This window comes from Acomys minous, assembly GCF_964271855.1.
Source record: "Acomys minous genome assembly, chromosome: 10".
In the NCBI taxonomy this organism is placed as follows: domain Eukaryota; kingdom Metazoa; phylum Chordata; class Mammalia; order Rodentia; family Muridae; genus Acomys; species Acomys minous.
In genome coordinates, this window is record NC_140491.1 from 94273355 (window position 1) to 94287823 (window position 14469).

The 14469-nt window shown below is 42.7% G+C and overlaps 1 protein-coding gene across 2 annotated transcripts in view; it reads right to left on the bottom strand.

Moving 5' to 3' along the window:
- CCDC148 (coiled-coil domain containing 148) overlaps window positions 1–14469 on the bottom strand; it is a 281360-nt gene that overhangs the window by 73180 nt on the left and 193711 nt on the right. The window contains exons 15-16 of one of the 2 annotated variants that reach the window (XM_084799664.1): window positions 9451–9569; window positions 7437–9242 (exon numbers count right to left, since the gene is read on the bottom strand). In XM_084799664.1, coding sequence (XP_084655790.1) covers window positions 9146–9242; window positions 9451–9569 — 216 coding nt within the window. In that variant the 3' untranslated portion in view covers window positions 7437–9145. Of the gene's footprint in view, window positions 1–7436; window positions 9243–9450; window positions 9570–14469 lie in introns of those variants that run through there. The other variant, XM_084799663.1, reaches the window with a different exon arrangement.

A 14469-nucleotide genomic window follows, 5' to 3' on the forward strand; every position in this document is an offset into this window, starting at 1 on the left:
AATCATAAGAAACAGCAATGAAAATAAATAAACAGAAGGTCGGAATTTCATTCACCAGGAGGAGGATGGCTCAGTGGTGCCTGCCAGCAAGCCTGATGACCTAGCACAAGTCCCAGAACCCATATGTTGGGAAGAGAGACCCAACACCTACAAATTGTCCTCTGCCTTCCACACGTGTGCACATGTGCACACCTACAGACACACAGAAAATGAATTTAATTTAAAAATTACATTTATCATCATAAAAAAACAATTGGAAAAATATTAAAAAGGAAATTATATGATAGCTACAAGAGAAAGGAGTTCAAGAAGAATTATTTTTCTTTAAAATTACAGCTTCAATTTCCTTGTTTGTAACAGATCTGGTAAACTATCAGTCTCATCTTGGTTTAACTTTGTGGGTCAGTGGCAGATAGAAATTCATGTGTTTCTTTTGGGTGTTCCAACTTAGTGGAATACAGGTCTTTAAAGGATGTTCCCGTGACTAAATATTGGCATATGTGGAACGTCTCCCTGTTCATTTCTAATTGTCTTAATTTGGGTCATCTCTCTCATTTGGTCAGTTAGGATAAGGGTCTATCAATCATTTCTCTTTTCCAAAGTACCAACGCTTTGCTTCATTGATTCTTAAGGCTTCTATCTCACATTCATTTCCACCCTGACCCAGGTCATTCTTCATGTCTACCACTTTGGGATTTGCTTTGTTCACGTGTCCCCTGTCGCCTGGGTTCTTTCTGACTTTTGCTGTGAGTGCCTATGGCTCTTTCCGTGCTGCTTTTATTCTCTCTCAGAGCCTTTTGGACGTTATGTTTCGTTTTCTTCCAAGATTTAAAATTTTTCCTTCTTCATATGTTGAAGGACCCATTTGTCATTCAACAGTGTCTTGGTTAATCTCCTTTTTTTTTTTTTTTTAAACCAATGATTTTAGGCTTCATTCCCCCAAAGTCAGACGTTTCTTTAGCCTGTTTATCATGGAAAAGTTTTTCTTTCTCCTTCACTTAGACAGATAGTTTTGCCAGGTAAAGTACTATTGGATGGTCTCTGCAGCGTGTCAGAATTTGAAACACATTGCTCCACACTTTAAAAGTTTCTGGATTTTAATGAAAGTTTTTAATTGAGATATAATCTGCTATTCAGATGGGCCAGCCTTACATATGACTCGGGTGTCTTTTCTTATAGCTTTCAGTGCCCTTCCACTGTTTTGTATATTTAGTGTGTTATTTATAATATTGCATGAAGAGTTTCTTTCTGATTCTATTAGGTATTCTCCATGCCTCTTGTACCCGGATGAACACTTCTTTCCCAGATTTGGATTTTTTTTCCTATGATTTTGCTGCAAACATTTATTTTCTATGCCTTTGACCTAAGTTTCTTCTCCAAATTCATAGCACTGATATTTTCACAATGTCTCATAGACCCTGCATAGTCCATGAATACGGGAAAAAAATTGTATCATTTTCTTCCACTGAATGACCCGATTCTTGACCATGTCTCCAAGCCCTGTCTCCCTATTTTTCATGTGATCTGTTCCGCTGGTGAGGCTGTCCTCTGATATTCCCACTGATCTTTTTATTAGACTTGTTGAATTTTTCACTTCCAGCTGCATTTTTTCATTTTTCACCTTGGGTTTGCGTTAGCATTTTCTATCTCTCTTTTGAATTTTATTTCCATATCCTGAGCTTCCCTCCTTATTTCATTTGGCTGTTCTTCATGTTTTGTTTTCTTGGGCTTCAATCAGGATTTTCTTCCCGTCCTCTTCAAGTTCACCCAGGCATTCACTCATGCTCACTCTCTTTCACTGTGTTTGTAGTTGTTCTTTTGCATCCTGTGTCCTCTGCTTCCTCTAAGCTGTTCTCACAATTATAGAGCTGCCGATCTGGGAGATAAATGGTCTTGTTTGTGGTTGGTGGTGGTGGTGGTAGTGGTTGGTTGGTTGGTTTGTGTTTTTTTGTTGGTTTTGTTGTTTGTTTTTGTATATGTCTTTTTAAAATATTTATTTATTTATTTATTATGTATACAGTGCTCTGCCTGCAAGCACACCCGCAGACCAGAAGAGGGCATCAGATCACATCATAGATGGCTGTGAGCCACCCTGTGGTTGCTGGGAATTGAACTCAGGACCTCTGGACAAACAGTCAGTGCCCCTAACCTCTGAGCCATCTCTCCAGCTCCTTGCTTTGTGATAAGACTTGGGCACCTGTACTTAGTCCGTTGGCTGAGTCTTTTGATAAGTGTTTCCAGTTCACCTGTACCAAGTGGGGTTTTGGATCTGTGTCTGCTGTTACCTTTATTTGGTTGGTTTTTGGATCAGCTAGGAGATGCTTGAAACTCGGGCTACGGCCACTCTGTTCCGATTCACAAATGGCATCTCTGGGTTGACTCTAGCTCGGCTAGGGGAAGACATAGCTTCTGAGAGCAGGGACTTTCTGATGGTGTAGATGAGGTGCTGGAAGGCAGAGCAGGCGAGGACTCTCTCTGCAGAGTGAGTAGACAATGGGTACAGGTCCCTCGGTAATGGAGACAATGGACACAAGTCCAGCACAGGTTTTCGGATGATGGGGATGACGTGCTATGGGGCAGGGTGGGTAATGGCTCCCTCTGCAGAGTGAGCAGGCAGTGGATATCGGTCCTCAGATGGTGAGCTTAGACTGTCAGAGGGACAGGATGATTTTGTCTCCACCTGCAATGTAAGAGGCAGGTTCCTGCAGAGAGGGTGGAGCAAGTCCTGGGATAGCGAGGATTGAGTACCCTGAAGAGGAGAGAGGGAGGGCGCTACCTGAAAACTGAGTGACATGAGTCCTGCAAAGTAGGAGAGGAGTCCTGGAAAGGTGGTGAGCTTGGAGTACTTTATGGGGAGCAGGGCTCTTGCTAGCTACTAGGTGGTGGGCAGTCTGAGGAAAGCAGTAGGTTTGGGGTGTCTGAAGGAAAAGAGCCAAGAAAAGCTGGGGTCTTGTAAGATTCATGGCAGCTGGGGGAGTCCCTAAAAGACAAGGGGTTTGGTGCGTTCAAAGAAAATGAGGCAAGAGGAACGGGGCTCTTGCTAGCAATGTGGGTGGTGGCCAGTGAATCCTGAGGTACTTTCTCTTTAAATAGATATTAAACATTTTGAAAATGTTAACCTCATGCATTGATTTTATTGTGGAAACATTTCCCATCAGCCAGAACACTGCTGGAGAAAGAACAATGGTGAACAGTTTCCATGCCAGTTCTACTACATTCTGCTCCTTAGTGAACTAGCTGGGATGATGAGGCTGAATAAAAATGCCGAGGCAGGTATGGAAAGCCCAACAGCACAAGACCCCTTCCCCATTTATCTAGAATAAAGTGACTTCAGGAAATCCCTGCATTTAGCATGTACCTTGCCCTGTATGCCACAGGGATGGGGTGTAAGTTGTCTAGAGAGCACGGGAGAGCATTTATTTCTCATGGTTTGAAAACAGTCTTATTAGAAGAACAAACCAGTTTCTACAAAAACCAGGGGCTGGAAGGAGTAAGAACTCACCCAAGAGGGGACTGTCAGGACCACAGGTAATGCCTGTGTGTGGACAGGGGTAATAGATGTGGGTACCTTGAGGGTACAGAGACTGGGTTTATCACCAACAGACTCCACGGAGACAGAGGCTCATTACTAGAGACAATAGACACAAAGGGCATCGTGGCATGGGCAGTGAAGACCCTGAAGATGCAGAAGGATGAGCAAACAAAAGCAAGGTTCAAAGTGTGTACCAAGTCAAATGCCAGTTTTCTAAGGGAGGCAGTCTGCAGTCAACCGCCACCTAGCTCTCCTCCACCATGAGGATGACAAGTTTGACTGCACCTGCCATTTTCCATTTTCCATTCCAGTCACTGATGACAGAGGCTATTCTGCAGCTGAAATATGGCTGGTTTGAGTTTAAGTATTAAATGCACATCAGACATTAAATACTTGAGGAAAAAGCTGTAAAAACACCTCATTAGTGATTTTTTATATTGGTGGTGTATCAAAACCACACCATTTGAGTTAGTAATTGAATTAAACAGAATATATTCTAAAAACCAATTCCACATGTTTCTTTTCATGTTTTTAATTAGATACCAGAATGCTTTGATTGCATATACATCATTGTTTTACACCTTGGACATTGAGGTAATTAGGAGAGTCAGAACACACAACTGACAATCCCTGGCCTCTTCTACTTGGGCTCAGCAGAATGGCGCTCTCTCTCTCTCTCTCTCTCTCTCTCTCTCTCTCTCTCTCTCTCTCTCTCTCTCTCTCCCTCCCTCCCTCCCTCCCTCTCTCTCTCTCTCTCTCTCTCTCTCTCTCTCTCTCTCTCTCTCTCTCTCTCTCTCTCTCTCTCTCTCTCTCACACACACACACACACACACACACACACACACACAAAGGATAGCAAGAAGCAAGATCATTCTACCATCACCGAGGAGGTGACATGAGAACGCACCATCAACATTCACAAGCATATCCACGGAGTAGTCTTAAAGAAGCATGCCCCTCAAACATGCAAAGGTATCTGGAAATTTGCCAGATAGGAGATGGGGACTCCAGATGTGCACATTGATACCAGGATCAATAAAGCCATCTGGGACAAAAGAATAAGGAATATTCCATATTGTATCCATGTATGTTTGCCCAGAAAACGTAATGAGGATGAGGAGTCACCAGAAAAAGCTCTACCCACTGATAACTTACATGCCTGTTACTACATTCAAAACTCTATGGACCACCGTCGATGTGGATGAGAGCTAACGTGATGAATGTCAAATAAAGTTGCAGAACTGCCCCCTCCCCCAAAACTCATATCAGTCACTTATCCCACCCAACCCTCCATTTAGAAGTAGCTGCTTCATTACCAATAGATGTGATACAAAGTATTACGGAGCTGACTGTCACCATGGTGCTACAACTCTATAAACTTACTAAAGACCACTGAGGTATACATTTTAAACAGAAGGCTTTTGTGATACATAAATTGCTCTTCAGTTAAATGTTTTAAAAAAATATGTACCTGTATTTAGAAAGAGAGAGATACACATACAGGTACATAAAGAGCACATATTGGGGAGCAGGGAGTGAGAAGACAAAGTTTGGGGTTGGAATGATGAAGGCAACTTATATAGATGTATGAAGTTGTCAAATAATGAACAAAAAACATTAAAACAATAACAAAACCCTTCAACTATATTCAGGACCATCTTTCTTTCTCTGCTTTCTCTTTAATGACATGAATTACCAACATTAATTCATTTCAGTACCTCATGAATATCCTAGACTTTGTATCTCTGCCCCTCACCTGCTGCTATCTTAAGGCAGACTTTTTCCCCCTCACCTAAAAGGAACTTGAAATTACCTTCTTGATCACAAGTTTCTATCTCAATCAAAATATTTTCCAACCTTTCACTGGAAACATTTATGGGAACCTGAAAGAAGAAAACGACCAGACAGCTATTTTGGCCACATGTTTCTAAGTTTGGAAATCAAATCCTGTCTATATTTCAGTTTTCCTTAACACCATTTTAATGCAAAGTCAATAGAATTTGTAAAAAGAAGTGGCATGAGAGTAATTATTTTTTTGAGGCGAATACTTGCCCTACTAGACAGCACAAGAGACTGACTGAACAGCATGGTGTCCATGCAGGAGCATAAGTAGAGATCAGCTTTTATTTCATCTAATTAAGAGTCCATATGGATATATAAATATAATTAGAAATGTGATATATAATAAGAGTGGCATACCCAATCAAATGGAGAAGGGTGAATCACTATTAATTAGTTCTGAGATAGGTAGCCATCAAATTAGGGGAGGGGGAGGAGTCAGAGTAAGTTCGCATAACTCATGAATATAAGTTCCAGATGGCTACATGGCTAATTTTTTAGAGGCAGAATAAATAGCATATTCTATTTTTTAAAAGCTTAGGTAGTTTTGTGGGTTTTGGTTCTGGTTTGGGGGTTTTATTTGGTTGGTCTGAGGATTACCATGGATCATTTTGAAGCTTGCTTCTGGTGTGCCTTTGTTTGCCAAGCTGTGTGCCATAGCTCAGGAGGAGACCCTTCTCCTGGCTTGTCTGTCCTTCTGTAGCAGGGGTTGCATACACTTCCCTGCTGGACAAGGGCATCTTTTCTAATCACCCCAGTGATATTATTTGGTAGTAGCAACCAAAAATAGGCAAGTTAACAGACAATCCGCAGGAAGACGAATACGTTTTGTTTTCTTCCAGATGGTTAGTTAGTTGAATGTGTCTGTGTCAAATTCCTATGTGCAGCCCTTTGTTCTCAGTGGCCCTGGGGAAGGGAGAAGCCTTTTACATGGGTATCAGTGCCCAGATAGGGAAAGACATTAGGGAACTTGTGTCTCCCAGCTCAGTGAGTCTCCCTGAGAGAGCTGCTTTCTGAAGGCCAGAGAAGGTGTCCTCATTAGAACCCTGCCCCATCGAGCATTTCCACCTCCAAGAACTAAGAATAAGTCCCAGACTTTCAAACCTCCGGGGAGCACAATTTTTCACGACAGCTCTAGCTGACCAACACAATGGTACTATGTTTTGCAGTACACTGAAGGTTGGTTTGGTGTTCTCACACTTGATTTTTGTCTGGGTATATATAGATGATCTGCGTGTAGTTGTGTTAAACAGCTGATAATAGAAAGGAATTACAGATAAGTTGCTGCCTTAGGACAGGGATCAAGGAGCAGGTTGCTTTAATATAAATGGTTTCATTTTTATTTAAAAAAAATGGCTTCATTACTACATGTTCTAAAAATATTTTAAAATTCAAATATTTTGACAAAACTGCAATAGAAACATCTTGTCATTGACAAAGTCAATTCGTGGAAATCTCATATAGACTGTTCTTACTATGTTCTAGGCAGTGAGCTACATGTAATATCTATTTGATACTTTTAATCCTCTGAAGTAGATACTATTTATCTATTCATTGTACACATGAACAACTAAGGCACAAAGACATGAGCTTACCCAAACTCATATAGATAGAAAAGACAAGGCTCAAATGGCAACAGCCCACTTCTGGAGTCTTCTCTCTCACTCTCAAGAACATGTAGAAAGTGGGGCTATTAGGAATTTAGAAGGCTGGTGAAAACTTTGGCAAAATAATTTGAAGAAAGTGAGGTATGGTGGTGACTGCCCATTTAGTATGTCAAATCACATGAAACCTTCCAAAATGTAACCATTTTAACCCCAAAATTAAAGTCTCATATTACCCACCCATCAGGTTTTGTGATGAATGTGCTGTTTTCATGGACCTTAGTCTTCCGTACACAAAACAGAAATAAGTGAGCTGAGTTTTCAAACTCTCAAGGCCACATCTGTCTACCATGAGGTAAGTCTGGAAGCTAATATTTTAGGCCTCCTTAATCTGATATTTTAAAAGTGCATTAGCTTAAGATATAAAACATGATTTTTATTGTATTATATTATTAGAGAAAAAAATCTTTAGCCTATCTACCAATTTTTTTTAGTGCCAGATGAATAGAGCTTCTGGTAATGCCAGAGTGAAAGCTTTTTGCACAGAAGACTACATCTCAAACTACAGAATGAGAATTACATTTTTATCTACAATACTTTTTCTTTCTTTTCTTTCTTTCTTTCTTTCTTTCTTTCTTTCTTTCTTTCTTTCTTTCTTTTGACACAGTAACCTATCCTAGGCTGGCCTTGAACTTGCTATGTATCTAAGGATGACCTTGAACTTCTGATCCTCCTGCCCCCATCTCAAGTGCTAGATGATGGGCATTAGCCACCCCACATATGCGGTACTTAGGATTGAGCCTAAGGCTCTGCAAATGCTATGCAAGCCTTCTTCCAGTGGTTATATCCCCAGCCTACACAGCATCATTTTCCCCCAGAGAATTATAGCTTGGATATATCACGATATTTGAAAGCCCTTCATCAGTTGATTTATCTTTGGCATGCAAAGATCGGCTTCACAATTATTTAAAACTGCATTATTTCATCAAAGGAGTTGAATATATATCACAAACTCTTAAAAGTCATCAGCTTTTCACCTTCAGATGGTTTCCGGTGGACAAGACAGAGCTTTGTGGGAGGTAAACAACTGACCTTCCCAAGGTCATACGCTGTTCAAAGCTGAGTCAAGAATAAAATCCTGAGCTATGGCTCCTGCCCCTTAGTCTTCTTGCTCTGCTGTACCATGGCTATTTTTTTCCTGTTATGTAATACACACTAATCTGATTTTCCTTTTTCTTCTTTTCAACTGAAGCTCTGAATCAGCTAATCTTGATAATTACTAGGACAGGAAGCAAAAGACTGAAAATGGTTCTGTAATCAGAGAAGCTCCCTGCTATGAGAGATGCTCTATTAGAAGCATGTTCCCAATGCTGGGACTCCACATCTGCTCTGCTTTTCACACTCCTCCAAGTTCCTGTGGCTCTTTCTGTTCCTCGGAGAGCTTAAATCGCCCAGCCAGCCACTGCCTTTGCATTGCCCGTTGGTACACAGCTATTTGGGGGCTCCCACTGACCTCTGTCTGAGCCACGGAATGACATGTCCTATGGGAGCCACTTGTGCTTTGGCTTTTCTTGCTACAGTTTTCTTTTTTGGTTGTCTGACCTCCTGACCTTGAATTCAAGCTTTGCTGTATTCTTGCTTCCTTACTCAACTCTAAAATGCTGAGATGCCCAGAAAATAATGTGATGTTCACCCAGAGATGGATGGGACAAGGAGTAGCTGCAAGCCCAGAGACAGGGTCTAACTTTTCTCTTCAAGCTGCTCCCCTTTAACCCTAGAGAACTCCCTAATGTCCACCCGACTCCTTTATGTAACAGGGCTTTTCTGTAAGAGAATGTAGCTCTTTATTTTCACATTTTTTTCCTTTTCAGATTACTATGATTTTTTTACTGTTTTCTCTTGGGCCCCGATACAGTAATCTTTAAAAACACTGTTTTAATCTCTTGGTGTATCCATAAAAATAAGAAGACCGAGCTCATTATGTACAGTGTCCTTCCCGGCTCTGCAGTAACACAATTGTAGGGAATTCTAGGGCATGTTTTCATATATGAGCTTAGTGAGTTCATTGGAACATCCACACAGCTCTGTGTAATTGCGGCTTGTCCTCCTCAGTGCGAGCCATAGTCAGTGGACCCCTTTCTTATTAAAATAATGGCTTCCTCCTCCTGGGTCAAATTATTAAGTCACAGCAGCCACCAGTATCACTTCTTGCACACAGTGGGCAATCAGTTGCCACAAAATCCTCTGTGAGATCTTTAAGGAGGAAGCTAGGAAGGAACAGAAGGAAAAGTGGAGGCTTAAGTACGAAAGCAAGAGTAGGAACTATATTATAGAAATCATTATATCCATTTATAGACATAAATATTGAATGGCAACATTCGGCGTGAAAGATCCTCGCTCTGATGTTGCTTATTCTAACACATTAGAGGAGATGCTTTCCCAGCTCACTGTCATGGCCTAAAATCTCGCCCTTACCTTTCTCTGTCTTTCACGGACTGTTCGGCCATTAACTTCTTCAGTTCTTCTAAGCGCTGGAGATCTCTCGCCGCCATCTCTTCCCACTTCTGCTGTTGCTTAGCCCAGTATTTTCTTATCTATCGTATAAATATCACACCAGATTTAAATTAACAACTGATCAAATGGGGGAGGGGCAACAGCATTATCCAGGTCCTCGTATAGCAGAGCTCGGATTGCAATGGCATTTCATCTTTTTTGTTGGTGTTGCTGTGTTTCAGAATGGCCTATAAAATATTGGCAACAGAAAAAATTAATTAATTAATTAAAACACAGGGGTCCGAGTTTCTGGAAAGCTCCTGGTTTAACTGCCTCTGAAGTGGAAATGTAAAGTGTGCTGAGACCTAGGTTTTAATCATGGCTGAAATAATCGACTTTCGGGGAACCACAATAAAAGCTTGCTACTGCCTCGGAAGAATATGGCCTACCTGTTACCCAGGAGTATTTTTATCCGCTTATGGTAATGCAGTCTTTAACAAATATAGCATTACAACTATTTTTACCTTAAAAGCATGGGTTTATTTATGCTAATGGACAGCAGGATGTTGAAAGCTTTATGCTCCCAGGGAAGTGGCAGGAGATGGGTGGGAGGAAGGAGGGAAAGCACGAATTAACAAGCCTGTGGTAAAGAGTAGCCTCGACCTATGTGGTAAAATAAAGGTCATGCTTATCAGGCCCACGAAGGTGGAAAGCACTGTTCTTCCCGGGCCTGCTTTACTTCTCTCAGTGGAAGCAAATAAGTGTCATTTCCAGGGGGCTGGAACCATCCCAGAGTTCCACAGTGTGCTTAGGCAACTCAAGTTAATAGAACCTTTCTACTGCTCCGTGCTGCCATGCTGCTGGCTCGAGACACCGAGTCTTGCTAGTGAAAGATAGAGAGGTACCTCAGTGGTGACACCTCCAGTGTGGCACTTCCTCTTCTGGAAGTTTGGATAAGTAAAGCTGAGTGGTTTCCTGGCTGTCCCTAGCAGCATAGTCTCTGATCCCTGGGAGCCTCTCAAGAGGCAGCTGAAGCTCCCAGGCCACACAGTCAGAGCAATGATGCAGCCGGAAGGAACCAGCAGCTCAAGGCTTTAAACATGGTGTAAGGTGATAGCACTCCACATGACTCAAGTCAGGGTTGAAGGAGAACAGAAAGAAACCAGGAAGGCTCTGGGTGTGGTAGCACACGCCTCTAATCCCCAGCACTTGAGAGGCAGCAGCAAGCAGTTCTCTGTGAGTTCGAGGCCAGCCTGGTCTGTATATTGAGTCCAGGACAGCCAAGGCTACACAGAGAAACCCTGTCTTGAAAAACAAACAAACAAACAAAAAAGAAACCAGGAAGGTTCCAACAACAAAGATGGTGAGAGGGAGAGAGAGACAGACTAACAAATCTTAGTAAACCAAGTGTGGCTGCAGGGGTGGGGGAAAAGCATAGTTCTCGTCATAAGTGCAGGAATCTCTAAGTGCCAGGCAGGATAATTAGATTGTCTCCACTGGGGGCATAAGACATCTTTATACTTTTCTGCATTATCTTATAGGGGCTTTTTGCAATAAATACGTCTCATTTTTCAAGACGGTGGATGCTACTTCAAACCCGAGCTTTAAAAAGCACAGACATGAAATGAGAGAGAACTTTCTGCTGGGTCCTACCAGCCCAGTAGCATGTGCTTACTCCTCTTAGCATTGGCGCTGGAGGAGCAGAGCTGCTTCTGTGGCCAGGCTGCTGCCACCCTCTCACCTGCCATCTCGTGGGGTGCTGCCTTGTGCAGAACAAAGAGTATGCGGGCCCCCCCTTCCCTCCCTTCCTCCTTTCTTCCCTCCATGCCTCTCTTCTTTCTTCTCTTCCACCTGCCCTCTCTCTTCCCACCTCTCCTCTCTTCCTCCTCCTCCTCCTCCTCCTCGGTGCAGTCATTCACAGTGTTTACTCCCTGGGAAACCTCAGCGCCACCATCTGAAAGGTTCCTCCCAGCTTCAGACTTCAGAGCACCTCTTCCTTGCTGTCACTGAAACTCATGGGAAAAAGGCACGCTCGCTCTCCGGTGCAGCATTCTGGGGAGTGCTTTGAACTTTCATTGTTATTAACCATGGCGGTAAGAACACTATCAATCTTTCTCACACATAACCCCTATCATTTCCCATGTTCGGATTCTCTGAATATAGCACCCTTTGCCTGGTCTTGTCAGTACTACATGTAGACTTCCAGGTCATCCCCAGGTCCCGTCAAGAATTTAGACACCTGAGTCACAAACTCCTCAAAGCTACCTCTGCCCATCTAGGCAGCATCTAAACTTCCATTCAACGTGTTATTCTTGTGTTTTCAAGACTTCTTCCCAAAAAAGTGCCTTTTCCTTCAGGATTTGATTTTCATTAGCGTTCTACTGCTAAAATCTTAAATTATATAACAATGGACTCTTTGAGCAGAATTGGCCCCTCTCCACCTTCATCCTCTGGGCTCTGGCTCAGGACACTGTTTAGTCGGCCTCAAAATGATGCTTTGCTAATTGGTAAATCCTCTCTCTTTGCCACTGGATTGCAAAACACATGATTTGCTAATCTGGGCAGCTGTGAGTGTCTTCTAGAGCAAAGCATGTACTTAATGACCATGGACCAATGATACAATTGTATGAACAGGTACCAAGCCCATGGCCTCACCGAGACCTGCAGTGACAATTACCTTTTTAAAATTAGTTCCTGGTCAATAGCTCCCAGCTTCTCAACAACAGTCCAAGACAGGTTCCCTACATACCTACCTCTGCTCCCTCACTTTTCACCGGGGATACAAAAGCTCCAACCTTCATTAACATCCCAGCAAGGAGAGCTGTCCTTCCTTCATTGGTCATAAGTATATGTTCTAGAGACCCAGAAAACCCTTATCTAGGGCAGCTCTCCATTCTTAAATCTCCCTACTCCCCCATCTGTCCTTCTCATCAGTCCAGCCCCATTCTCTTTGTGTTTCTTTCTTCTCTGCAGTACAATTAAACACATAGCTCTCCAGTTTAAAAAAAAAAAAAAAAAGAAAGAAATTAAGACTTTTATTGAAACCACCAAGATGGTAGCAACATGCCATGCAAGGTTCTTTCTCATTAAGGCAGCTGAGACTATTCACTGGGTCCCACTGATGCAGCTCCCATATTACTCCTCGCTCACAGCACCCCTACCTCTGCCTCCTGAATAGGAGGAATTTCCCAAACAACAGGGAAATGCAGAGCAATTCTAGGTAACTGGTAGATCCAAATATATCAGTAATGATCCAGGCAAACTTGCTGCCTTCACCAGTGACTTACAGGGGATCAAATCAAACAACCATTTCAATTCCTATTTTATCAATAATTGGTAGTTCTGTATGTTTGATTCTACTAACCTTTATATATATTTTTAAAAAATAGTATTGGCTTTGGCATTCATTCGTTTGTTTAATATTTATTAAGGGCATGCCTGAAGCCATAGACCATTTACTTGGGATATGGTATTTATAGCAATCATCATAACACTGGGACTTAGTAGAGGGGAGACACAATAAGGAAATAAATGAGTGAACCAGTCATTACATATTCTGTCAATTCCTAAGAAAGAAATAAGTACAATGATGATTCAGAATAGTTTGAGTGGCTTTATTAGATGGCACTTATAGAATGCCTTCAACAGGACATTTGGATAAAAAGCTGAAAGCTAAAAGTGAGATTGCCATGAGAAAAAAAAAAAGTAGAGACAAGTGGAAGATGAGGACATCGCGGCTTCAACAGCTTCCAACAGGAAAGACCTGAAATGTGCTGAGAATCAGGAGACAATTAGAATAGGCAGGCAAGTTAATGCAGGGGCCAGACGAGAGCGCTGGGAGTCTGGATGGACAGGCCAGGGACAAGGGGTGACCCTGAGCGTAAGGGACGGCTCTGCCTGTTACACGGAGAACGGATAGCAGACGTGCCAAGAAGTAGAGCATATCAGAGAGAAACGTAAGGCAAAGATGGTCACCTGGCTAAGACCTAGGGTGCAGGGTAGGGGTGAGGCATGCCGGAGAGTGGCGCCGACGTGCTTGTTGAGGAACGTTGCCCAGTAAAGGCGTGGGATAAAGAGCAAGCAATGCGTCCTAGCAGTTTGCTCTGGCGACTGTGAGCTTCGAGCATCAGTAACTGAGATGAAAGCGTGTGCTCGCGGAACAGGTTTGGGGAAGGAGGACAAGCAGAAGGTCACTGTGAGCGCGTAGTTCCTGAAATGCCTAGAACACGCCTAAGTGGAGACAACAACATCTGGAGGTGTGAATTGGTCCGGGGAGAACTCAGTCTGGGAGGCCCAAATTAAGCATCTATTTGCAGAAAAATATCTAAAGTCCAAGGCTAGGAAGAAAAGGTGCCAACCTCATTTACATCTTCATTTTCACAGCTTTTCCTAGGAGAACGGCTTCCCTTCTCGCCTCCACTGTAGAATCTTATTATATTGTCAAGACTAAAATAAACCTACCTCCATCTCTTGCAGTAAGGGCCCTTTGCTTAGGATTTATTGTGGTTCTCTCCTTGGTTCCTCTAAATGACACTCCCCTGGATTGTCCCTGGACTATGGGAGCACTTACTATATATGCCTGGGGTTGTGCAGCCCTTGCCGTTTTGACTGGGAAACCCTCCTGACCCTCCTTTAAGACTTTACTCTCAGCACTGCCTTCTCAGCCCTTCTTCCTGTCTCCTCTTCCAGGTGTGGCCAGCTGTGCCTGCTAGGGTATTATGTATGTTTTCTTGGCTTAGCGTTTTCCATATGGCTCTGCATTGTTTACCATCGTATTCCTAGTACCTTAGATTGTGTCTGGCACACGCTAGAGTTTAAAGGGTTGCTGTTAGACAAGTGGATTCTTCTCCTGGTCTCTGGCCCAAGAATGATAGTTGTGCATGGGAACGAAGCCAGAAGGTTTATCTGCAGCATGGTGAAGTCTGAACTAAGTACTTCCCCAAGGAGTGTTCCATGCACTCCTCATCAATTAATAGGAGCAGAAAGTGCGGATCGAGAATT